The sequence below is a fragment of the Drosophila subobscura genome, chromosome O, assembly GCF_008121235.1.
Source record: "Drosophila subobscura isolate 14011-0131.10 chromosome O, UCBerk_Dsub_1.0, whole genome shotgun sequence".
NCBI classification, from domain to species: Eukaryota; Metazoa; Arthropoda; class Insecta; order Diptera; family Drosophilidae; genus Drosophila; species Drosophila subobscura.
Genome location: NC_048533.1, coordinates 29,022,602 through 29,048,762, shown reverse-complemented (window position 1 = coordinate 29,048,762; position 26,161 = coordinate 29,022,602). Strand labels below are relative to the sequence as shown.

General features: G+C 45.8%; 1 protein-coding gene and 1 long non-coding RNA gene across 2 annotated transcripts in view; both read left to right on the top strand.

The window, feature by feature from the left end:
* The first annotated feature begins 2,629 nt into the window (after positions 1-2,629).
* On the top strand, positions 2,630-3,520 carry LOC117897329. The gene is made up of 3 exons (XR_004649086.1): positions 2,630-2,918; positions 2,986-3,149; positions 3,206-3,520. It is a non-coding gene; the product is annotated as an uncharacterized LOC117897329 (long non-coding RNA).
* A 21,215-nt stretch (positions 3,521-24,735) lies between these two features.
* The window catches only part of LOC117896173, a 61,970-nt gene continuing 60,544 nt past the window's right edge, over positions 24,736-26,161 (top strand). The window contains exon 1 of the mRNA XM_034804254.1: positions 24,736-24,906. Within this exon, the coding sequence (XP_034660145.1) occupies positions 24,765-24,906 (142 nt within the window). The 5' untranslated portion in view covers positions 24,736-24,764. The remainder of the gene's footprint in view (positions 24,907-26,161) is intronic.

The window sequence follows — 26,161 nt, the reverse complement described above, 5'->3', positions numbered from 1 at the left end:
CAATATTAGTTAGCATGAGCGGCAGGAGCAACAGCAACAGCAACAGCAGCAACAACAACGAGACAGAATCAGAGAGTAAAGTTTACATTTGTGTTGGTTCTGGTGCTGGGGTTCTGGGTGTTGGTTTGGGAATACACTCGCACACTCGCACACCCGCACCCGATGCTGGCCGGCGTCAATGTGTGAAGTAATTAATTACAAAGCAACTGATGTGTATCTGTGTGTGTGTGGGTATCTGTGTGCCACTGCCACTGCCACTGCCTGTACGTTGCTCCTCCTGTGCTTTTGGGTTTTGGATTATGATGCATGATCATGTTTGGTGCCTGCACGCACATCCAGAACCGAAAACCCTTGAACATAGACACGCACAGGAAATAGATAGCTAACGTTACATGTTGGTCTCCCCCCACACCACTCCACCCCCCCTCAAACGTGCTCACTAACCAAAAAGTGAATTGATTTACACCTGTGGCAAGAGCAGACGCAGGCCCGAGGGCCACCCCAAAATGCATTTCAGTAATTGCACAAAGCAACGTCCAAATTTCACTAGCTGTGGTCTTGATGGCACACTGACACTTTTTGACACTGTTTTGGATGGAAAAAGGAGAGCTTTTGGAACCCCAAAGTAGAGCCTTAAATTCCGTTCACATAAATAATAAAAATATGTTAATTATTGCCATATTAAAACCAAATCCGAAACGTTTCTGTGGTCCCACACCCAAGCCCACGCCTGGTCGAGGGTAAACCTCATTAGCACGACAACTCTAGGCGTTGTCTGCCAAGGGGCTAATTGTCTTTACCGTAACGCCTGAGCTGGCCCGGGCCTGTGCCTGTGCCTGTGCCTGCGCCTGTCTATGAGCAATTCGATTTAAAATTGCGGCGGCTCCGTCGTGGGCTTTAGGGCATATTTATGAAGGGCAGACACGTGATATGCCCAAGCAGCAACAAAAATACAAACGTCACAGCTTTGGAACGCGCACGGGGAGGGGTGTGGAGCGGGGGGTGTGCATTTAAATTAATCACAGTAAAAGCGAATTGCCCAAAACAATGTAATATCCCGTGCAAGGTCCTTTGGGGGAAGCAGAAATCTGCAAATGCGAGAGGGAGCGAGAATGTGTGTTGTGTGGCCCACAAACCGTGACGAGAGACCGAAACCAAAGCCTGTCACAGCACTGTGTATGTGTATGTGTGGGTGTGCGTGTGTGTGTGTAGCCATGTGTGCATGTGTGCGTGCGGTGGCTCAAATTAAAACAAAGTGTCGTGCGTTTGATGAAAATGTAACGCATTTTGTGCGCGCTCTCTCTGCCGCGCTCTGCCAGCGCCAACCAGCGTCCTCGCACATAAATGCTAATTGGCTTAAATGTGTTTGTGTGTGTGTGTGTGTGCTGGAATGTTGCTGCTGCTGTGCGGGGTCCTGCTTTTTGGATGGCGGCGTCTGTCAGGTGTTCAAACTTAAACATTTTATAGTTTCGGTTAATTGTCAAAGCAAAAACCCTCAGGCAAAAGTAAAAGGGTGCGCCGAACATTTGATGACTCAATTATTCGATGGTTTTTGCGGCAGACTTGGTGGTTAGACTCTAAAACAGGGGACCAGCAGGCAGGGCCTCGATTTACAGTTTCTTGGAGCTGTGGCAATGAAAGCATTTAGGCAGCTGTCACACTGATTAGCATGACCGCTGCTGCGACGTGATTCCAGCAGGCCTCAGCCCACCCCCAAGAGCTGAAGGAATGTGGGGAACGCTAAAGGAAATTGAAAACAAGTGAAATAAAGTGATTGGCCATAACATTTGCGCGTACGCGTGCACTTTCCATTCTTACGAGTGTTTTGGCTTCTTTCTGTTTCCTTTTTGCTCTATGGCCCCAGCACCCTCCCCCGCACCACAGTCTGGCTCTTCTGCCCTTTTGTGTGCCCACAATTCTATGCTATTTTTATGTTTATCTGCCTTCACTCCATTACGACTTTATGCTCTTTAGCAGACAATCAACATTGTTGCCGCTCCCTCAGGGGGTTGGCTGGTGACTCCAACTTGCCAGGCGGACAATGCCCGTGCGAAAAATGCAAATTGCGAGTGGGAATGTAAATGGTTGGAGGGGCGGGGTGCGGGTGCTGCATGGATGGGTAAGTGGAAATGAGTCGGCTGACTGACTGAATGAATGAATGAGTGATTGCTGCTGTGAGCTCAGACATTTAGCGGCATTTGGAGCTTTGATAAATAGCAAACGTTTGGCCTGGCTTAAAGCTGGATTCCCCTCATATGCCATAATTTATGCAAATTAATTTATAAAGAAAAAGAGAGCAGTAGAACTCCCTCCTGGACGGACACTGATGTATTTCATGCAAGTGCGACAATTTTCGCGACAAAAAGTACATAAATATGCTCGGTAGTTGCGCTGCGAGCCTTGAAGTGGGGAGACTCATTTATATGGCTTTGTGCGTAATTTCATTCGCTGACATTTATGATGTATGGGGGCCACAGCACACAGACACACACACACACACACACACACAGAGACACAGCCATCCATTTGCGTTTCCATAACGAATGATGACTGACTGACTGACTGCCCCTTGCCCTCTGTGCCTCGTAGACTAGCAGTCGTTCGTGTCCGACTCTAGCACTCGTTCGTGTCACAGTGTCTGTGTCTTTTTTGTTCAACACTTTTTGGGCATCTAGCAGGCAGCCACATAAAATTCACAATATGTACACATAAACGGAGGCCATTCCCGGGCAATCTTCGCAAGAAATTCAACCTAAAGCTCGAGCCATTTTCAAGCAGCAGCAAAAATGTCTGACAAGCCGAAGTCCAAGCCCGTGACCAACACGAGCGGTCGGGGTGTCACCAAGGGGAACAAGGCTGGGGTTAAGCCACAGACGGTGGTACGTGCCCCAACCACGCGCACCAATCAACATGATCGGGTGAGAATTAAGCACTACCTGGCAGCTACATATATTTGCTGAGATTAATTAGGGTTTTCTTTGGCAGATTTGGAAGATTATGAAAATGTAACCTGGAGACACCTTTTGAATCTCTTTCTTGAGGTGAGGTTTTCCATGGGTTTCAAGAGGCATTTCTGATCTCAACAGCAAGATATTTTCTCTGCAGATTTCATACAATAACAACAATAATTCGAACTCTTACAATAGTTGGTGCGTAGCCCTGAAATAATTACAAATTTCACCCATGAATTATTTCCCCTTTGCAGGCACAGCTACCACACTTTCCCCTCAAAATGTTAACTTAATTACAAGTCTGTTTCCTTTCCCTATTTCTTCTGCAAATAATTTAAAATAAAACCCACCGTTTTGCTTGTGCTAAGCGCTGAATAAAGCGAAAAAGTCCCAACACAAAAATAACTCTTATAAATCCCCAATGTGCCCACTGGAACGCGGGCAGAGCGCAGGCGCTGCGCTTGAAGAGTAAAGTGGGACATTTGAGCTGCTGGGCAATTTTCTCTTTACATTTGGCAATGTGGCTCACTGTGTCAGAAGGTGAATTTGCGGTAAATATTGCGAATGCAAAGCGGATGAAGGTATTTACTGTTTAAACAAGAAAATAGCAGAAGAACGGAGTAAGCTTTATATTTGATGGTCAAAAAAAAAGGTTAGGGAACAAAAGACTGAAAGGTTTAAAGCTGTAGAGAAATTTCCAATATGCCAGGGGCGAATTCTTGGTTCTTCTCTGCTTAATTTACTGTTCGAATGCCCAAACTCCAGCCAAGTTTCCTGTTCCCCAGCATCCAAACGGGGGCAAAGGCAAAGGCAAAGTTCGTCAGGGAAAAATGCTTGGGATAGGCCCACTTTTGCCGTGCCACTGGGCTCAAGCACTCTCTGAAGCATTTTTCAAGTCAATGCAATTTAAACCAAAACAAACTCAAAGTCCACAGTCCAAAGTCCTGTGCCTGTGTGTGTGTGTGTGTACGAAGCTCGTAGAATTTTACTTTCATTCGTAATTGAGTGAAAACGATGCGACCGAAGCATTCCAAGACGAAGAGTCCACGAGCAGAAATATCCCCGCAACGAGGACGAGCTGGCATCGACCGAGAGGCTAAAGGATATTTTGTGGCGGTCGTGCCAGCGTTTTTGTGAATGCCGTTGCTCTGCTCAGTTTCGTATTCGTGTCGGAACGTGGCGTTACGGTCTGCTCCAAGGATACGCGGAAAGCGAAAACGGAACGTGTGGGACACCCAAGAAGAAAAAAAGCACAGCACAAGCTGTGTGTGCGAGTGTGTGTGCCACGGGTGTGCGAGTGTGTGTGTGCTCGGATCGTGTGTGCCGCCGTTTCGGTACTCTGGCCGTTTAATTTTATTAGCGTGCCCGCGCGCGATGCGTCAGACAACAACAAAAAAACGCACAACAAAAATACAATAAATGAAAAATTAAATATTAATTGAATTTTTGCAAAACGAATGCAACGAGAAGTGTGTGCGTGTGTGTGTGTGTGTTGCGGATTTAATGTTAAATAGATATTAAATATTGATGCACTCTACAGCAAAATTTTGGCAACTGCTGTCAGGCGAGGCCTGAGTCGGGCTTCAGGACTGCCACTTGGACTGCTGCCATTCCATTCCCTGCCGGGTGTGCGTGTATATGACTTTATTAAAATTTTAAATCCTCTCCCCTCCGCCCCCCTCCCGCAACGCCGTTGACATCGAGAGTACACATACTCGGGTGGAAGGGCGCGGCGCGCGCGTGTTCAACTTGCCGTTTTTTTACACATTGTTTGTGGACTTTCATAAATATATATCGCCCCGTCTCGCCTTGTGCTGGTGCTCGCTCCAGATTTTCATGCCCGTTTGTTGTTGTGCTTATCGCGATTACTGCCACAAAGTCCAGAGAGCCGCATTACCACCTACAAGCAGCAGCAGCAGCAGCAGCAGCAGCCGCTACCCGCGCGACACCGTCGACAAAGTGCGTATATGAAAATGCAATTTAATGAAGTATTTTGTTCTGCACATGACAAATCCAAGCTTAACACAGGCCCAGGGGGAAGCCCTCCCCCTTTGTGTTGGTAATCTTTAACTTTTATCGCCTTGTAGTTGCCAATTAAAAGGCAATTCTCGCATGCCCATTCAGCTTTCTGCAATTAATTGCATTTAACTGGCAGTTAATTGCTTTGCAGCCACAGCACAGATCCTCCACCTCCACCTGCAATCCCTTATAACGAGATAGGATTTCGGGCTGGGCTTATCTTCTGCTGCAAAGTAAATGAAGAAACACAAAAACTTTGACATTTCTATTTGATTCAATGAAAAACATAAATTGGAGCGGCTCACAGAGTAAATCTTTGTAGAGTAAATTCTGTAAATCTTTTCGATTGCAGCGGCAAAATGAATCTGATGGGATTTTCCATGCTTTGGCCTTTTTTTTGTAGAAAAATGCCATAAAATGCATGAAGAACTATTACGAGTCGCTCGTCTGGTAAAGGAAATATGAACACATTGCCAGATTTTGACCAGCATTTGACTGCAATTTATGTGGCAGCCCAGACATACACGTTTTTTCGTGCAGAAAAGCGCCTTACATGCAGGCCTACCCCACTCTCTTCCCCCACAGACATGGCTTAGAGACAGACAGCCAGCAAGTGGGCTTATTTATAAGAGCCCAGGGAAAAGCACTTTGGCCAGACAGTTGGGATCTGCACTTACCTATTGCGGCCGCTGTACGTTTTATAACATTTATGCATGTCCTCCGCCAGCAGCAGGAGCAGCGCAGCCCCGAAGGGAAGCTGCTTTTGGAATTGGAGTGTGTGTGGAGGCACTCTGACATTTGCCAAAAGTAACACTCCAGACTGAAGTGGTGCAGGGGGCACAGGACACGATGCATATCCGAGAGTGCCAGTAGGCGCATCAGAAAATTACATTTGAAATATATTTTACTTGGCAGCAGAGGATGGCAGGGGATAGACATCTAAGCAAACAGCAAAAACAGCAAATGGGCAACAAGCGAGAGGCAAGTGGCACAGGCACAGGCAACAGATGCCGCAACAACAGAATTAACAAAATAAAAACAAGACAAGCAAAAAGAACGAACAAGTGCAGCCAGGAACAAGAACACGCACCAACGAAATGGGTTGGGAGTTGGCAGTTGGCAGTTGAGCCCCCGAGTTCAGATGAGATGAGATGGAATTAAATGTGAAATGTTTTACAGGCGGAACGGGGGAGACACAGACACTGGGACACAGACCCGTACCCGAGCCCAGCCTGTTTGCATGTTTACACAAGCTCAACATATTTGACAGTGGGGCATCATCAGTGGACTCTCATGTGAACGAAAGATTGATCCATGGCAAAAAAAGAAAAAGAATTGTTTCCTTCGAGCGGTCTGCGTTGGTCGCTCTCGCTCGTTTGTTTTGCTTATTCCCCATTTGTTGCTTGCTTCGCTTTGCTTACAGCTGTCCAGATTTATTACTAGCCCAAAAGGAAAAGACCGAAAAACAAATCGGTAAACTTTTGCCAGCAACTTTCCACGTACAACTGCACTCGCTCGCTCGCTCTCTCTCTCAGGCATTCGCTTTGTTCCTGGCTGTGAGTGGCCTTTTGTCATAAAGCTTTAACACATAAAAATGTTATTGTCCGATATGGAGTTTGGTCTAGCTTATGCTGATTTGTGTTGACCCAGTAAAACACAGAGACTGAAAGAGAGGGAGAGAGAGACCAAGGAGTGAGAGAGAGAGACTGCAAGTTTTATGGCTCTAAGACTGATTTAGGAAAGCTTTAAAAGGGTCTCTGAAGTGCAGTGAGGCGTTGCCGTTGCCGTTGCCATTCATGACTCGGAATTATTGGCTAACATTTCTGGCTCAAAATGGACTATAAATTTCCTTGATTTAAAGTTCAAATTTCACTCCTTGCTCGGGCAATATGTAACAATAAATTCCACAATTCCCATGCGATAATATTAGTTTTTTTTTTAACCTTAGCGAGTGAAAGGTAGTTGGACCCAAATAAGTGCCGTGAAAGTATTTTAAGCGCTGCCACTCTGCCAGCCACAGTGGCCGACGAAAGCCGACGCACACCCACAGCGACACGCAGCGCACACCCCGCCAGAGTTTGCGCAAAGTTTTAACTCTTATCTGTTGTCTATCAGGAACATTTTATGCGATTTTGTTTACCTATTTTAATGAGAACCGAAAAATGCTCACACCAAGCGTGGGGAGGGGGAGGGGAGCGTGGAGCGCGGAGTGCGAAGTACGAGCGAAAGGAGAACTCAAAACATACACAAGCGAAAAACCAGGTCAAAGCAAACAGAATAGAAAGAGACCAAAATTTATGCAAAACTCAAAAAACAAAGCAAAAACAAAGCAACAGCAAAAAACGCACGAAAAGTCCATTGCAAGTGAGAGGAGGAGGAAGCGGCCCGAGTTGGGTCCGAAATGAAAGTGCGAATGTGTTGGTAGCGCGTGTGTGCGGTGTGTGTGTGCGGTGTGTGTGTGCGGTGTGTGTGTGCGGTGTGTGTGTGTGGAAATGGCGTGTATTGTATCAAATTTAAATGCACAACAGTAAAATAATGAATTCTTTTGTTTGTATTTGCATTTTGTTTGTTGTTGTTGACGGGCGCGCGTTTGGCAAAGAACCGAAAACCAAACCGATTCTAACCAAAACACTGAAAAACAAGAAGGTGGAAGAAGGTCTATGAAACTGCACGCCGAATCACAAAATACCCTTGCAGGTGACTGCTACCTTGAGAAAAGTGTGGTAAAAAATATTCTGAATTAATTTTGTCGTGGAAATAAATTGGTTTTTCGATCTAACGATTAGTCGATTTTTATATCCAAAATTATAGAAAACTTTAAGCAATTGCTGACTTTTTTTAGACATAATCTGACATTGTTTTCCGATTTAGATCCCTCTGAAATTGATTGGTTTTATTATGCAAAATTTATATTTGAAATAAAGTTTGCACTGCTTGATTTTTGTGTGGAAAAGTTCCCGTCAGAGACCTGCAGTATTAATGCAGCATGAAACAAACAATATTCCATATTTCAATATTATATTTCCCAAGTTTAAATGCCTCACAAAACCCCTAATACCCTTGTGCAGTGTAACAACAATGAAGAATGAAAAACACACGTCACACAGCAGCAGCAGCAGAACAGCAGCCCTAGCAGAAACAACAAATGTTACAAAAGAACGTACGAGTATGGCCAAAACACACACACACACACACACACACACACACACACACACACACAGTCAAAATATATTTCCAACTGTGGAGATGGAAATTAAGCATATATGGAAATTAATGTGGGTACTGTGTAAAAGTTTTTTGTTGCTGTTATCCCTTTGCCCCTGGTCCAGCAGCTGCAGCGACAGTGAAACGAAAATTTACTCGCAACAGTCAACAGTTTGTGCAAAAAGTTTTTGACCTGCACCGCCCCGACCCGCCCCCCAAAAAAACGTATACCATAAAGTGTGTAAATAATTTACGAGCATGATCTGCTTTGTAATACACAAAGAGAGTGGAGAGAGAGAGCTAAAAGTGAACTCTTTTCGATTGTCTATCTTAATTTAGTATATTTTCCTTTTGGTTCCTGGTTTTGCCCAGCTAATTGCACTTCTTTATGTGTGGGGGAAATGCCAAAAGAAAGCAATTACATTTTTTGCTGTATTCGCCTGCGAAAAGCTGTTGAAAATAATTGCATGGCAGCAGCAGCAGCAGCGGCAGCAGCGGCACAAAGCGAGGAAGGAATTCGAGGAAAATTATAATTTGAAGCCCTAATAACGCAGAAAGGTGTGCGCCAACGAAAGGAAGTTAAGTGAAGGCAATAGCATGGGCGTAGCACTGGGGGCGGGGTCGCGAGTTGAGTATAACCTGAGTCGAGTCAAGTCAAGCACGGGCGTAAGTGGGTGGAAAATAGATACGCGGGCGGGAAGGCTGTGTGATATAAAATCCCCGCCTCTACGGGGGCTGGAACGGAATGTTAATATTAGAACACGTGTGGTGGGGCAGGGCACACGCCCAGTGTTAGAGGTTTCAGCCGCAGTTGTGCCCCATGTTCGATCCCCATCAATAAAACATTGAGAACCCTTACAGAGAGCCTCCAACTAACACAGATTTTCACATCAAAACACACTCCACTCGGCATTAGCGTTTGCTGTTTATATTTAGCTTATTTCTCTCGTCGGTTTATGTTACCGCAAACTGCACACAAAGGGCTGGGTACGCCCCCTAAAAGTAGAAGCAAATAATGCACGGCAAACATTTCATTTAAACAATCAACGTCAATGATCTGTAAACAACAATGAAAAGGGTTTTTTCTTTTGCTTTTTACTGCCAAGCAGAAGGCGTGCACATGCATGGCCCGTACATCATACGAGAGGCACGAGGCACGAGGCACGGCGCGGCAAGGCCATTGTACAGGGCATAAACACACACTAACACATCAAGCATTCGCCCTGTGGTGTGTGGTGTGGGTAAGACACATTTGATATGAAGGTAGCTGCTGCTCGCTCGCGGGTTACTTTCGGTCTACAAACCGTGAAAATGTATTATTCAACAGCAACCAAAAACCCAAACTAAATAGAACGAAAAGAAAACGTGAGTGTACAGGCAGGCAGGCAACAGAAGCAGCCAGAGACAGCAGCAGGCAGGAGGCAGCAGGCAACAGCAAACAACGGAGGCAACAAGAGAGGTTTCCGCCTTGCCAGCCATGTTGCTGTTTGGGTTCCGTTCGTTGTTTTCGTAGCTGCCTCACACGTTCGCATAAAATGTGACTTAACTGGAAATAAATAAGCCACAAAATGCTAAAAGCATTCGAGCAGGCGCTAGCTGAGCATTTTCAATGCTAATTACGCTCCCTTAAAGCTATCAAAAGCCAGTTATAAATTTCATTTCAAGTGCTGCGATGAAAATTTAGTTTTCTTCATTAAGGCAGCGGCGCACACATGGGACTGGAGTCACTGCCACTGCCAGTGCCAGTGCCACTGCGGTTGCTGCATCTTATGGTGTCATTGCAGCTGCTACCCTCTGCTCCGACTACGTTAAAATTGACAAACAAGTTTTTGGGCGCTTACTTAACACCAAGGCAAACACATGTTTACAGCGAGTCACACACAGGCACCCGCAGAGGCCTCCTCTGGCTCACAAAATGCTCAAGTAATTATTAAGTGCTGCTCTTTGCGGTGGATGAGGCAGCGGCAACAGCCTTGTGTGTGTCTCTCAGTTTTTTCCTCCTTGGCTGGGCTTGGCCTCGGCTCGTATGCGCAATATTTTTGAGGGCAAAAGTCGCAGCCACATTGTCAACAAACTTGAAGGATTATCAGAGTCAACAAATGTTGAGGCAGAGACTTAAGCCGGGCTGGGGGGAGGAGCGGGCTGCTGGGGTGGCCACTAAACTATTCAAATATGCATTTAAGACACACAAACATTTGCCTCTGACAAAATTCAATTTTGACCAGGCCAAGCCAACGAGCAGCTGCTACGGCTCCAGCTCTGTCTGTCTGCTCATGAGTTATTATTGAACTAATAATTTAATTTTGTTGTAAATATTCTTGCGGTCATTTCGTTTGAAACTTAATTTTAATTTCATTAATTTATTTCAGACCATAAATTGCCAGTAAAGATATTTTCGAGGCTGGCCGGCAGGCAGGCAGGCGGGCCTTTTGCTACCAATTACATTCCCCATTTTAAAAGTACTCCATGAGTGTGTCCGTGTGTGTGTCCGTGAGTGTGTCCGTGAGTGTGTCCGTCTGTGTCCCTGCCCAGGCGCTGGCAAAATTAGTGCTCGTTTTAATTGAGTTTGTTAATAATTCAGTAATGGCCACTACATAGCATTCATTCCACAGCCAGCCAGCCAGCCAGCCAGCCAGCGAGCAAGCAATCCTTTGCCCGGACAGGGACGAGACGAAGTTGGCTAAATGGTTACATGGCAGCTGGCAGCAACATTTTATGTGATGTTATATGACTGCCGGCCATACACAATTTCCATATGCCACATCCTCATGTGTAACTGCAATTGCATTCCACTCTCTGTGTGCGGGAGTGTGTGTGCGTGGGAAAAACTAATTAACTAGTTCTGCATTTGGCTCATTTCATTTGGCTGCTGCTGCTGCTGCTGCTTTTTATGATTTTGATTAATTTTCAACCATAAATATTTATGCAGCTTTATTATGCGGTGCGCAGGGAGAGGCTTGGATGCAGATACTCAGCTAAGGGCATTTAGTTTAGCTACGACTCCGATGCCGTCTGAGAACTCGACGCACAAAGCAACGAGGGCATCCCGGACAGTCAGGACAGTCAGCCGGGGCAGGCCTTTAATGTTTTCCGGGTCAGTCACAGTCACTCACTTCCCTTGAGCTCGTTGTCGGCACTTTTGTTTGTCAGCATGGACGATGACACCGGCAGACAGAAGCGGACGGAGGGACAGACGGGCCAGGCACTGGGCCAGAGACAGACGAGGCCGACAGGGGCCAACAGAGCCGCCGCTGGCTGCGCTTTTTACATGGGGCAACAGGAGCAGCAGCAGCAGCAGTGGCAGTGGCAGGAGCAGGACAAAAGGAGGCTCTGTCCTCTGTCCTCTTTGCTGCTGCTGCTGCTGCTGTGCACTTGAGCGACTAAGCTGCATCAGCTCAGTGGGCAGCAGCTGCGACTCAGGAGCTGACAAATAAGCAGCAGAGGCAGGAGGAGCATCCGCAGCATCAGACATGCCGCAGCCGAGAGAGAGCGGAGGGGGAGCGTGGGTGTCGTCTACTTTTCATGCGGACAAATTGAGCAGGACATTGAATTGTCAACCAGAGGCTACGCAGCAGCCCTTGACTGACGGAGCACACCGCCCCCGTGCCCGCCCCGTGCCCAGCAGAAATTCCGCCAGAAAGTCGCCGTCGCCATCGTGGCTGTCGTTGTCGTTGCCGTTTTCCCACTGCACTGCCGGCTTGATTATATTGTTGACGTTGATGTTGATGAAGCATGATTTGACTATCTTTATTGCATTATACTTAAAAACTATTAGCGGCCTGATGGGTCCAGCCATTGCCACTGCGCCTGACGTGATTGCATTAGCCGGGAGCCCGGACAGGGTCTAGACCCAACTAGCGCTAAGCTGGTTACACTTTTGATGCGTGGACCGTTGAGTGATTGATGTTATTAGTCGCTTGCAATGAAGCTTAAATGCAGCTGAATGAGGAATCAAATGATCTCGGCAAATAATTTATGCGCTGATAACAAAAGGGAAAGCCTTAACGAGCTTCTCTTTGTGTGCCTAAATTTAACCAGCTAGAAAATAATGGCCCAAAAAAACAGCTCACAAAATCTTGATAATGTTTAATTTATTAATCCCATCAACGAGCAACAATAACAATAAAATGTTAACAAATGACTGACAGCAAGCAGAAGCAAAGCAGCAAAGGAAGTTCCCAGAGGGAGGCGAGGAACTTGTGCTGGGAGGAGTCTAACGAGTCCAAGGAGCGGTCTAACCCCTTATTGAGGTGTTGCATGACATTCGACTCTCTCGCTCATTGTGGCCTGCTTCGAGATACAAATCAAAATTGAGCATTTGAGAATTTTATTGCATACGCTGGAGACACAGGAACTATGAATTACGATGCCCCCCGATGGAGGGTAAGCAAAGTGCCAGTCCGAGTCGAGTTGAGTGTCGCCTAATCAGCTGGCCTTTGTGTAGCGTACACTTTATCTTGATATATACTCGCTGAGAGAGTGTATTTTGTTGGTGGCTTCCCACATTTCCAGCACGAGCTGCCAGCACGCAAAGGAAGCCTTTGTCTGCCTTTGATTTCCATGCAATGATGATGATGATGATGATGAAGTTACACCTTATTGGGGCTGTCAGTAATAACTCAATTGGTCAGATCGATGGCGTTTTGATAAGTCGAACGACTTGGAGCAGCTCTTGGACGAGTTTTTATTGCAGTGTATTGTGTAAAGATTGTGTTTGTGTGTTTGTGCCTTGATTATTATAGCCGCAGAGAGCGCCCCAATTAATTATTTGCAAAACGAAATGTGAGAGGCCAGAGCCTGCAGCGTGCCATGCCATGCGGCGCCCCAAAAAATCCAATTTAGCAAGTGTCAAAAGTGGCCAATTTACTTGTTACTCTTTTTGCCATTTTGCCACTTTGCCTTCTGCCTTTCAGCTCCGTTCTGTCAACAATGGAAATCGGAGTGAAATTGGCTGGAAGTCCAGCCGCGGCAAGGGCCACAAACTTGCAAATGAAACTTGGCAAACTAAGTAATAGAAATGTTATTATTTGTCTAGCAGCGGCACACACACACACACACACACACGCACACACACACACTCCAGCTATAAGTTGGGGGAAATATCATAAAGAGCCCAAGAGCCTTGCCTTGGTTTTGTGCAAGTTTTGTTGCTCGTAAACTTCGTTCATTAAATAGCATATCCGATCGGGTATTGATTTATTTGTAGCTACATTATTTCCTTGAACTCAGCAGCCAGCAAACTCTTTCCTCTTTCCCCTTTCCCCTTTCATTATAATCTAAAATATTGAACTTTGCCACTAATTAACATTCACGCACGAGTTATGATACAAGTGTATCGGTTGAGGTTCCTTGGGAGATTTGTTGCAGGAAAATGGGTTTTGTGGAGATGAAAACACCCGGAGTGGTTGAGGTTCAAAATAATTCTGGTTCTATATTTCGTTTCTTGGTTTCCAACTAAATTACAATTTGCTGGCCTTGCTCTTTTGGCTGGCAGAGAATCTGCTTACTCCCCATTCCTCAATTAGAACGGATGTTTGGTTGCTGAGTCTGATGTTTGTTTGTGTAAGTTCTGCCGGTCCAACTTTGTTGCAGCATCGACGTTGTTGACGTTGGGGCCTACTTATGCTAGCCGCGGTGGTTTCGGCGGGGCGAGGGTGAGGATAGATGCTGAGGTGGTAACTCCTCCCCCCTCAGTCTGAGCTACCGACCATAACGGAGGGATGGTTGGTACGAAGGTGGGCGGTGATGTGGACGTGGGGTTTGAAGTAGTTGTTGCGTAAATGGTCGTCTTCCTTGAAAGGTATACGGTGCATATCGCACCCACCAGTAGTACTCCGAGAGCTGCATACGTTGTTGTAGTCTGTATCGTCATTCCGGCTCGCATTCTTCCGATTTCCAAGTTAGTCTTGATGTCCTCCATCCTGAGTTCGTGGACCCCCAATTCTTGGGTTGTCCTGTTTTTCTTCAAGAACGCTACCTGTGGAATCTCGAGCTTCATGTGTCCCACCTCTAGCTGCTCTACTGCTTCGTATTGGATGTTGTTAACTACTGTTGCGCAATCGTTGAAAATGATCATTGCTGATCCGCTGAATATTTCTTCGTGTCCACAATCTGTTTGTATCTTCACCTTCTCGCCGTTGAAAATTGCTATATATCCTTTCTCCGGTTCGAAGATTTCCCTGCGAAGTCCTATATCTTTTGTCTCGCACTCCGTTGCCTCTCCGTTCACCAGATTTCTCAGACAACCTTCGTTGATTCTCTTTACGCTTTTGTCGTTTTTACATGTATAAAGTTCCCTTATTTGTTGACACTTGTCCTTATAATAATACATTTTGTTGTTATTATAAGCTACAAAATTAGGTGCTATTACAAATTCTGTCTTATTTATAGGTAATGGTAGTATTCTTTTCAGTAAATACATTTCTTTTTTAAAAATTGGTAGGCTTAGTGAAAATATTATGTCCGTACCATTCATTATGGCTTTCAGCTCTAAAAATTCGTACATGTGTTCTTCTGATAGTATTTGCACCCTTTGGTCTTCTAAATTCTGTGTAATTCTACGTGATTCTTCTTTATTTAATATGAATTTGGGGATTATTCCTACCCTTGCTAATAATAGGCTCTCCGTTACCTCGTTGAGGTTCATTGCTATCATGTCTATCGTGATCGAAATTCTGTCGATGTATTCTATTCTATAAATTCTTTTGTCCTCTTCCACGAATGTTTTACTTATTCCGTTTTTATAGCTGCTAATAAAAGAGTTCACCCTAACCTGTTCTTCGTTAATATGTTGCGTTAAATTTCTAAACATTATAATGAACCTATTGTCCATGTTCTGGCGTGTACCTATTTCTTCATTTAACCTTTTCTCCTCTTCCTGTACTCTTCTGATCTCTTGTTCTAATTTATCTGCGTCTTCTGCGTCTAGATTTAAGTTCCATGATTAAATCCTGCTCGGATCTCTTATCTCTAAAATGAGACAGCAATGCCTTTTTAATGTTGTCCCAATTCAAATCTACCTCATTCAACTCCAATGCCCTATCTGCCGCTCCTATTACCTTGCTTCTTATAGCCCTAAGGGCTATAGTTCCTACCGCTGACCTTTCCTCACCTTTTATGAGGCCTAATATCTGCTCTACCGCTGATATAAACCCATCTAACTTCTCTACACTTCCTTCATACTTTGGTATAATCTCCACTAGCTCTATGACTCGAACCGCTTCGAGCACGCTTGCGTTGCTGGGTTGGCTCATCTCTAATTGTGCTTGATTCTCGTCACTAGCTACTAAAGCTTCCGTGTCTACCGGAATAACCCTTTGGCTGCTGCTTTCCCTTGACATATAATCTATTTTGAATATTCTCTTTTCTTATTCTACGTATTTATAGTGTTTGTGTGTATGATGTTACGTGTGTATCTCTATATGTACTTATGTATTAGTAGGTATATGTATAGGTGTGTGCGTGGTGCGTGTGTCCTTAAGCGTTTATACTAGATTTAGTTTCCTTGTGTGTCCTTGTGCCCGTGAAATGGAGTCTGTAATTTTTTTTTTTTTTCAATTACGTGGTGTGCTGTGAAATGGTTTCTTCTTCGTCTATAGTTCTTTGATCGCCTTATGTGCGTCTTTTTATTTACTTTGTGGCCTACCTACCTACTACCTACACGCTGAAGCTAGTCACCGTACTGTGCGTTACAGTATCTGCGACCAATTGCGGACAGTCGTGTCTCCCTGGTAGCGCTTCCTTGTTCCATATTCCTGTCACCCCTACACTAGGCGTCCGCACTGTGCATTACAGTACTTCGCCCTACGCATGTGAGTGACTTGGAACCAGCAATTGACTCTTCACCTTTTATTTCATTTACTTTGTGTCTTTACCTACACGCTGAAGCTAGTCACAGTACTGTGCGTTACAGTATCTGTAACCAATTGCGGACAGTCGTGTCTCCCTGGTAGCATTTCCTTGTTCCATCCCCCTGTCACCCCTACACTAGGCGTCCGCACTGTGCATTACAGTACTTCGCCCTACGCATGTGAGTGACTTGGAACAAGCAATTGACTCTTCACCTTTTATTTCATTTACTTTGTGTCTTTACCTACACGCTGAAGCTAGTCACAGTACTGTGCGTTACAGTATCTGTAACCAATTGCGGACAGTCGTGTCTCCCTGGTAGCGTTTCCTTGTTCCATCCCCCTGTCACCCCTACACTAGGCGTCCGCACTGTGTATTACAGTACTTTGCCCTACGCATGTGAGTGACTTGGAACTTGTAACCGACTCTTTACTTTTGTCCTTGTCGCCCCTACACTAGGCGTCCGCACTGTGCGTTACAGTACTTTGCCCTACGCATGTGAGCGACTTGGATTACATCTCTTTTAATTACATCGCCTCCCTCGCGGAGTCTTGCCCCTCGCCATTTTCCGTGTTTTATTCTTTGTGTTTTCGTGCCGGCCCTGTCTCTATGCTGTGTGTGTGTCATCTTCGACCGTTCGATGCTCGACTCGACCCAACCGAGTGTTTGGCCTCGCTTCCGTCGAACCAAACCGAATCATTGGCACAATTACTCATGCACCCGATTCTATGATCGTATCGGCCCCTCGGCCTGACGTCAAGCCGACGGCAACTGCTCGACTCACTGTCGAACCGCATCCGCTCGACCCACACTCGGTCGAACCGCGGCCGATCGAACCGCAACGATCGAACCGCACGATCGAACCGCTCAAAATTTTTCCACGACACTTTTGCACTCTTTTCTCCTCACTCCCCTCTGACCATTTATTTGCATTATTCTGTTCGTTTTGGTCCGAATAACTCGAATCCACTGCCATGGCCAATGTACCATACTATCTCTCTTCTAATAGTTGCCCATTTCACCGCTCACCATTGTATTGTTTCACTTTTCGTTCTCCCTTTGAGGGTTTCTTATGTTTTATTTCTTCTCCATTTCACGTCACTCTACTCACACGTACATATTTCCCCGATATCTCTCCTTACAGGGTTATTATTGTCACTACTTTCCACTGCATCTCCTGCGTGATTCTCTCTCGCTGTCTCGGTCCTCTAGTGTCCTAGTTCCTCCAGATTTCCGTCCTTTAACGAGAGTGTCCGACTGCGCCAGTTATGATACAAGTGTATCGGTTGAGGTTCCTTGGGAGATTTGTTGCAGGAAAATGGGTTTTGTGGAGATGAAAACACCCGGAGTGGTTGAGGTTCAAAATAATTCTGGTTCTATATTTCGTTTCTTGGTTTCCAACTAAATTACAATTTGCTGGCCTTGCTCTTTTGGCTGGCAGAGAATCTGCTTACTCCCCATTCCTCAATTAGAACGGATGTTTGGTTGCTGAGTCTGATGTTTGTTTGTGTAAGTTCTGCCGGTCCAACTTTGTTGCAGCATCGACGTTGTTGACGTTGGGGCCTACTTATGCTAGCCGCGGTGGTTTCGGCGGGGCGAGGGTGAGGATAGATGCTGAGGTGGTAACTCACGCCCCTGCCCCTGCCCCTGCCCGCGCTCGCCTTTGATTTCCCCCCATTCCAGTTGAGACAACTTTTCAGCACAGAATTTGTACAAAGTCATCACGGGGTGGCCCATTCCCTTTTGCTCCTGGTGGGCCTGAAAGCCTGAAATCAAAATAATTTAGTTACCACCTTCAGCGTCGTCGTCGTCGTCGTCGTCGTAGTGCTGCAATCGATGTTGGCTGTCGGAAACTTTAAAACTTTTGCCCAACTGTTTGCACAATATCGCATGTTGGGCCTCGCTTCAAGCACACCCCAGAGCCTGCTCCCATGGACTTCACCTGGTGCTGCTTCTGGCTCTGCCTTTGACTGAGAATAACTCTGGACGCGGCGTATATTATTACAACAGTTCATCAAGAACGGTGAGCCGAATGCCGTACTGTATTTATAGTCGATGCTGAGCTGAGAGTCGACGTCATCGCTAATGTAGATGTAAACGTTGCCGCTTTCGGAACGCCCCTGGGAGTCACTTTTATCAAGCAGCCCATTGGGTATTTTTGGGTAAACTTTGCCTGCCTGCCTGCCTGCCTGACTGCTGACTGCCTCTCACCTGGCTCACCTGCCTGGGCCGAGCCTTTAGTCACAAAAAGTTTTCGCTTTCGATTTGCTGCCGCCCCATGCCGGTGCCAGGCCGTGGCCAAAACGCAAATTGTTGAAAGTTTGCACTAAAGTCGTTGATTTCATAGCTGAGAGGTGAGCTCAACTCGTTCAGAAAGTCTGCCAAAGTAGTTGACGTGAATCGATGGGTGGAGTGGTGGGAACAGAGCACGAGACCAGGAAGCAGCCAGCAAGGCACGTAATTGAGTAAAGTTGCTGCGGTGCAAATGCGAACGATCCACTTGAGAAGCGAAGCGCTTCGGCGAAATGTTTCGATATATTGCCTCTGCGTCAGCGTCTGGCTCTGGCTCTGGCTCTCCCTCTCTACCTCTGGGATGTGGTACTGGCCACGACGCGACAATGAAAACTAACAATAACTTTCATGCAGCGTACAGAGAGGAGAGGCACAACTTCTCTCTCTCTCTCCCTGCCCCCACCTCTTGAATGGCCAACAAAACTAAAATCATAGGCCAAGCCCCAAGAGATTTGCGAGGCGCAGCAAATACACTCGAAACATACAGTCGGCGGTACGCAGTACGTACTCCTGGGCTTTTTAATTGTCTACCACGGAATGTGTGTGTGCTGTCCGTATGCTGTCCGTCTATGCTGTCCGTATAAGCACTCTGATTGTTTCCTTGCTGCTGCTGCCTTTGCCATTCCCGCTGTGTGGATTGGGTCTATGTGTGTGTTATGCAATGGCTTCCGTTTTGGGCTTCAGCTGGGATACATTTTGTGAGCATTATTTGCTTCGTTTTTTGGTTGAATGTTGCAGCAGGCAGCAAGCGCTTCAATTTATGACATTTTGACAGCAGTTGTTGCAGTTGAATCAGAAAGTTACTCTCTTGAGTAATGGCGCACAGCTTTTTCACTTACAAAAACGCGCAATTTTCTGTGGATACACACTGCCAGTGTGTACATACATTTGCCAGACATTTTCCCTGAGAGAAACTGAGCACAAATTAAATATTTATGTGCATAAGCTAAATGTGAGTTTATGGCTAGAAGACGCAGTCCGCACGGGCGGCACAATCTCTCTCTAAGTAGCAAATTGAGAAGGGATAAAATTCAATTTGGAAATGAGATACTTTGCGGCACGTAACTGATGGAACTTTGATGGACAGCTGAAGGCTAAACAGGCACAACATTGTGTATGGAATTACAACATTAATAGGGTAAAAAATTACAGTCAAAATTAACGTAAAGATTCAAGTTAAAATATGGAAAACTTTAATTTAAAATTGCAAAAAAAATTAACGTAAAACTTTGTCACAATTTAAGTAATAATATGCCAAAATTAAAGTCAAAATTAACGTAAAAATTCAAGTAAAAATATATTAGAAAAAAGTAAAATTAAAAATAAAAATTGTTGTACAAAATTAAATAAAAATTCAAGCAAAAATCTCAGAATTGAAGTAAAGATTAATGTTAAAACTATAGAAAAAATATATAAAAATGTTAAATAAAAATTAAAGCAAAAATTCAAGTAAAAACTCAGCATGAAAAAATTCCACAATTAGCAAGAGGAAACCGTGTCAATGTTAATCATTTGTTGATTAATAATAATGCAATTTGTGCATTGTTTTGATTTCATTTAAAAAACTGAGTGTGTGTTTTTTTAGTCAACAAGCGACGACAGTTATAAATAAAAATGTTGTTTAATTAGTGCAAAAACATTTTGCGCCTTGTCATCCTTTGAAAAAGGATCAACTCTGAATGCAATAATTTGTATGGCTAACGAGTTTATTGCATTGTTTAAAGCCCCAGCAAGAAGCACATAAACTATCGACCTGTCATGTTAAATTTGTTATTTGCAAGGAAAACACACAAAAAGAGAGCGAGAGATAGAGAGATGAGAAAAAATGGCACTGGCATTCAATGAATTCAATGAATTAATTCAATTCAATTCAATTCAATTCGTTCAATGAGTTAATATAATTAGTAAATTGTATTCGAAAATTGATTGAATCATGCTTTTATAGTTTAATAACATTTTAACGGTTGAGCAAATTCTGGGAGTGAATTTTATGGCCAGACATTCCATTTGCAATGGAAATTTTGTTGATTAAAATGTGAAATTACAGCAGCAGCGCCAGCTCCATGTGTGTGTGCAAATACACTGAGAGATAGAGAGGGAGAGAGTGAGCGAGTTAGCTATTAAACATATTTGACTTGCCGTCGAAGTGAGCAAAACTCTCCCCCCACACACGGGCACCTCTTGTCGACTGCTGAAGGATCCTTCAGTTCACTCTCTCCCTGGGCCTCTGTGTGTGTCTGTCTCTGTGTGTGTTTGGGTGTATGATAATAATTCAACAAATTGTTGTTTAACAAGGAGAGACAGCCACAGTCGCGCGCTTCGGCTGGAGTGGGTGCCACACTGCCACACGGCTCTCGAGCCTCGAGCCCCAAGCCTCTTCTGCACCGCGCGTCGTGTTAATCGCTTTATATGCAAGCGAGTGCGAGAATGGTGTGCACAGGGGGGGGAGCGGGGAGGGAGTGCTGCGGGTATGATGTCTTGTTTTAATGCAGCGATTCCCTCCCTCCCTCTCCCTCTCGCTCGTTTGTGTGTGCCACAAGGTCCTAGGGCAATGCACGCACAAATGCCGAAATATCTCTTACCTTTTCCTTGCCTTTCCTTTCATGAAATGAAACAATTAGGAGAAAAAGTTAAGGACCCTCCCCTCCCCACCCGCTCTACCCCTTTGCCGCTCTGTGTGTGGGTTTTTTGGGACATATCCCAACCCTTTTTATAGCTCGGCAAACATGTGTATGCTGGTAAACAAGGCGCACACACACACACATACTCCTTCGTGTGTGTGTCTCTGTGTGCGTTTAATGACAAAATAATTAGAAAACTTTTTGTGTACTTTGTAGCTGGGTGGGTGGGGGAGAGCCTCTGAGTTGAGTCTCTGTTTCGTAGTTGCCGGCAAAACCTGCCTGCCAGGCCGATGCCTCACAGCCTCTGCCTCTGCCTATGCCTGCCCCACCTCGCCCCTGTCAATGTCACCGCCAATTTGCTACTGCTGCTCGCCTGTGTGGGCCACCCTGCTCCGCCCTCAAAGCTGTTTTCTCGGGCCCTACATCGTACATCTGGAAATTGCCATAGCAAAATCAAGAGAGAGAGCGCCTGGCGCCTGTCGCCTGTCGCCTGGCCTCGGTGTCTTTGGCAATTACCAGGCAGGGGTTGCGACATTGACACCTGAGTGGGGGGGCGGTGCGATGCGGGGCAGCTACAAAATGTTAAAAAATTTAAGCAACGCTGACACACAATATTTTCCGTGTGCCTCCGCCTCCCCCCTCGCGATTGCTTCACTTATTATTTTGGCCGTGGGTGTGCCGCTGTGCGTGGGGCAGATTAAATGGCTCAAAGCAGCTTATTGCTTGGGGGATTTGGTATTGGTTTTTAATTATCCTTGAATGAATGCAATTTGTATTAAATGAAGACCACCGCAAGCCTGCTGCGGTGTGTGTGTGTGTGTGTGACTAATGCGCTAATCTACGAGGCAGGGGGCAGGGGGCAGGGGCAGACGCTCATTCGTCAGAATATTTTATTGGTTTGGGCAGGCAGTTATTAAATACTTGAACAGATGGCCACAAAAACTTGCTGCCAGCCAGGAACAAAAATGAATACAGTGCAAATATTCGGCCAGACTTTACTTTGGCGCACACTGCGTATGCGTATTGCTGCCACGAAACTAACTGCTTGGCGGGGGTGGCATGCCCAGGGTGGAGTGTGTGGGCTGTGAGTACGTGTAGCTGTTTTTATTGTGGGGAGCGAAAAGAAACACTTTAACTCGTTGTCCAAATAGCTGCACGACACTGGACACCTCCGCCCACTGCTGAGCAACAAAACGTGCTGTCAAATCGATGACTGGTCATGGCCCAAGCAGAGACACAGCCTGCTGGTTACCGCAAAAAGAAAAGCCAAGAGGAAGGAGCTGAAACGTATTGTTTTCAACTTGCAGAGCAGCTCAAGTCCAACATTTGATTCTAAAGTGTGTCCCGAAGGCTTGACTATGAGCTCCAGTTCGGCTTTAGCTACCGGTAGCAGGCATAATCCATGGCAGCTAGCACAGACCCGGGCCATAACGAACATGTTAATGCAAAGATGGCAAAAGGTTTCTCTTTCTTGTTGGTCGGCCACATGAGGCAGAGACTTTGACCAATAAATTTCCAACAGGAGCACACGCACACACGCACACAAATGCTCACATACGCTGCCAGGTATTTGCACTGACCAAAAGGTAGGAGAAGTAGAAAAAAAAACATTAAGCTAAAGGCAAACTTTGTTCGGGTGCGCCACGTGCTTGGCAGGCAGTGGGGCAGAGAGCCAGCAGCTAGTTGATTTTCCACAGTTGAGTTGAGTTTATTTTGCTGCCACTGTTCGTTGTCCAGGTGGAGAGGCAAGTCCTGAAGCTGGAGCCAGCCCCGACATTGCACACATTTTTGCTGCGTGCCTTGCCTGGGTTTTTGCTGCTGCTGCCAACTCGAGCGTAAAATGTTGATGAAGTAACCGCACATGTTTGCTGCTTGCTGCCTGCTGCCTGCCCCTAAACTGGCCTCACCTCAAGTGGGTGTTTAGGCGCAAAGTTTTGTGCTGAAGGGGGGGGTTCGGGGCTAGGGGCTGTCTAAGCGCAAATTAGTTTGTCCAGCAAGAAGCTTAGCGTAGGGAGAGGCAGAGAGCATCAAAGTTTGGGGTTAGTGCAACATGCAGCAAAATCCATGTTCCCTTTTTTTCGTGCCACTTTTGCCACATAACATACGTAAAGCGTTGCACAAAAAATGGCAACGGGAAAAGAGAGAGGGACAGAGAGCGAAAGAGAACAAAAAGTTTTTTATTTGCAACTGGAGCATGTCATGATGCACGGCCACCAATGCCACACGCTGCCACTATAGATGTGTGTGTGTGTGGCACATGCATCGTTACCGAAAAACAACAACAACCAACTCGGAATTGGGCATTCGGATTCACATTTCGGATACAGTTCCAAGGACAATTGTATAACCATGTTAAACAGCAATCAGAGTGGAAATACACAAACCCATCTACACTCTCCACCCCTCCACCTCTCCACCCCTCTCCCCTCTCCGCTGGTAATTTTGCATGCAACACTTAATGCTTGTGGCGAAAGTGGCGTTGATTTTTCGGGGCAGACAACTTTTTTCGTTCCCTTTTTATGCCCCTTCTCTTTTTTGGTTCCTTTTTTTGTGCTGTATTACATTTCCCTTCCAAAACAGTGTCGCTGAAGTTTTGTTGCTGCGGGGGGGATGCCGGGGAGTGCAGGGCCAAATTAAACGAAATGTATACAAAATTTTGCTGCTGCTGCTGCTGCTGCTGCACTCGAAATTTGAGTGAGTGGCTGCCAGCATAAAGAAGCAACCGAGCGGCGCCCGTGCACCCGTGCACCCAGCCAGTGGGTGGCAGAACGAGGGCTGAGCTGGCGCTGGCTCTGGGATATGCAGGCAAGCGTGGCGTGAGATGTTTGCCAACATGTACAACAATGTGGCTGCTGCTGCTGCTGCTGCTGGTGTTGTTGCTACTGGCTGTGCCACTGCTTCTGCCGCTGGCTGTGCTGCTGCTGCTGCCGCGTTGTCTAAAGTTTGAAGTGCGCATAATAAGCCAGGCAGCGAGAGAGAGAGAGAGCGCGAGAGGTGCCCCCAAACTATGCCAAATTAGGCACTGCAGATAGTGCAGAGTGCAGTGAGTGCCACATGGGCGGGGGGGGTGCTCCACGGCTCTGCAGTGGAGTTCAATGAGCTGCGGCCACCCCCTCAGCCCGCCCGACTTTATTGTGTTTCTTGTTAGCTTTGGAAAGTGAAACTAATTTCCGCTGCAGACTTGCAGCTCAAGTACGAGTGTTTAAGCCACTTCTGGCATAGTTTTCCATGTGGGTCACAAGTGCAATTTATCCGCGAAAATAATCCTCATTAACCCATTAATCGAATAATTTGCTAATCCACTTAAAAATAATCCACAACTAATAATTCTCTCACCTCTTTCTTGTGTCTTGCAGCGAATTGAAGCGGGAAAATGCCACAATTGAAGCTCCTCAATGCCACAGGAAAACGGCAGCCAAAGTTATGTCCGCGGGGCAAAAACTGCAAATGAAACAACTTAATTAGTAGTTGTAGGACTCGCAGGAAGCGACTGCACGTGGGCACGTGAGCATTACAACGAAATTTGAGCAAATATTTTCGCTCCTGCTGCTTCATTAGTGCGAGCGAAAGGACTCGGCAGCAGCAAGAGAAAACTTTTCCTTTCGCGCTTACACGGCACTGGCAGTGTGTGTGTGTGTGAGTGTGCCTGTGCCTGTGAGCAGCTAAATTTTTTTGGAGCAAATTAAATTGAAAACAACATCGGTAGCAGCAGCAAAAACGAGTGCTGCAACCTGCATATAAATTATTATACTCCCTGCAAACACACACAATGGATTTGGTAGAATCGAAGGGCAGCAGCAGAGGAGCCAGCAGGAGAACAGCTTCCACAATGCACGCAAGAACTTCCTACACGAATGGCAGGCGGCGGCGTTGCTGGCAGCGCCACTTGGCTTTGTTCGCGCTCTTCCTGTTTGCGGCTCACATCAATATAACTTCCGGTCAAATCGATTGGGACGACGACGATGATCCAGGTGAGTCCAATTCGTGCTCGAATATGAATGAAAATGTGATTAGAATGCAAAGTTAAGCAAAGCAAACCACAGCCAAAGCTGGGCTACTCCTTTTCAGTCTCTTTTTCTTTGTTTCCTCGTTTTGTAGTTCCTTTTTTTGTTCCTTTTTTGTGTCGGTTTGGTTGTTATCCAGCGCTCACCTTGAGCGCAGTGATTTGCATAAATTGCAAATCGCTCGTGCCACTGGCAGTACACGACGAGGTTCAATCGAGAGGGAAGCAATGAAAGCAGCAAGGAGACGACCGCAGAAGCGATTTGCAATTGAGTTTTGGTTATGTTTTTGTAATTAAGTTTAATTGCTATTACGCTATACACCAGAGGGGGATGCTTGAATATGGAACAGCGCAAGGGGAACAGGGAATTGGAACAGCGAACGGGCGAGAACGAGAACGGGGCAACGAGTCTTTTAATTAATCGCAGATTTATGGCTTGAGGTGTGTGTGTGTGTGTGTGTGTGTGTTGCTGTGTGTCTGTGGCGTCCATATAAATGGAATTTTAATTATTCAAAAGCTACAATTAAAATATTCAATGAAATTCATAAGTCTGACAGTTTAATTGCAAGAGTTTTTGCCCCATAACTTTGGAGCACAGCACTCGAAGGAGCTGAATATTTATAGAAAGTTCTCCAAATCCAAGGAGCAGGAGCACCAGCTGCTACCTGTTGGACATGTGCACAATTTTAGCTTTAGTTAATTATTTATTCATGCCCGACTGTTGTTATGATTTGGAAACGCAACTTTGAGCAGAGTTTTCACTTATTTTTCCATTTATTTTTCCACTTTTCTGCACTCTTATTTTTGTGTTTTTTCATTGGAATAATTAATTTGTGTGCTTGTGCCCAGAGCGCTTTCACGACACTTGAACCACACCCCCAATGGCTGGCCTTGGTGTAACCTCAGTTTTCTATTTTCTGATCAAAACGAAAGTCCTTTGTGTGCGGGGGAGGCTAAATCGCACGGTTTGTCTCATTTATCGATTTTCGCCCCCATTGTGCCAGTGCCGCACGCTTTTAAGCTAACGATGCAAACTGAAAATGTTGACAACAAACATTTTTCAAGCTGTGAGCGGTGTGTCCCTGCCTCTCCCACTGCCTCTGCCGTGTGTTGTCCTTGTTGCAAGGTAGCCGAGCCTTAAACAAATACATGCTGCTGCTTGTGTGTACACACACGTGTGTGCCTGTGTGCCTGTGCGCCTGTCTGTGTGTCTTTGCTTGGAT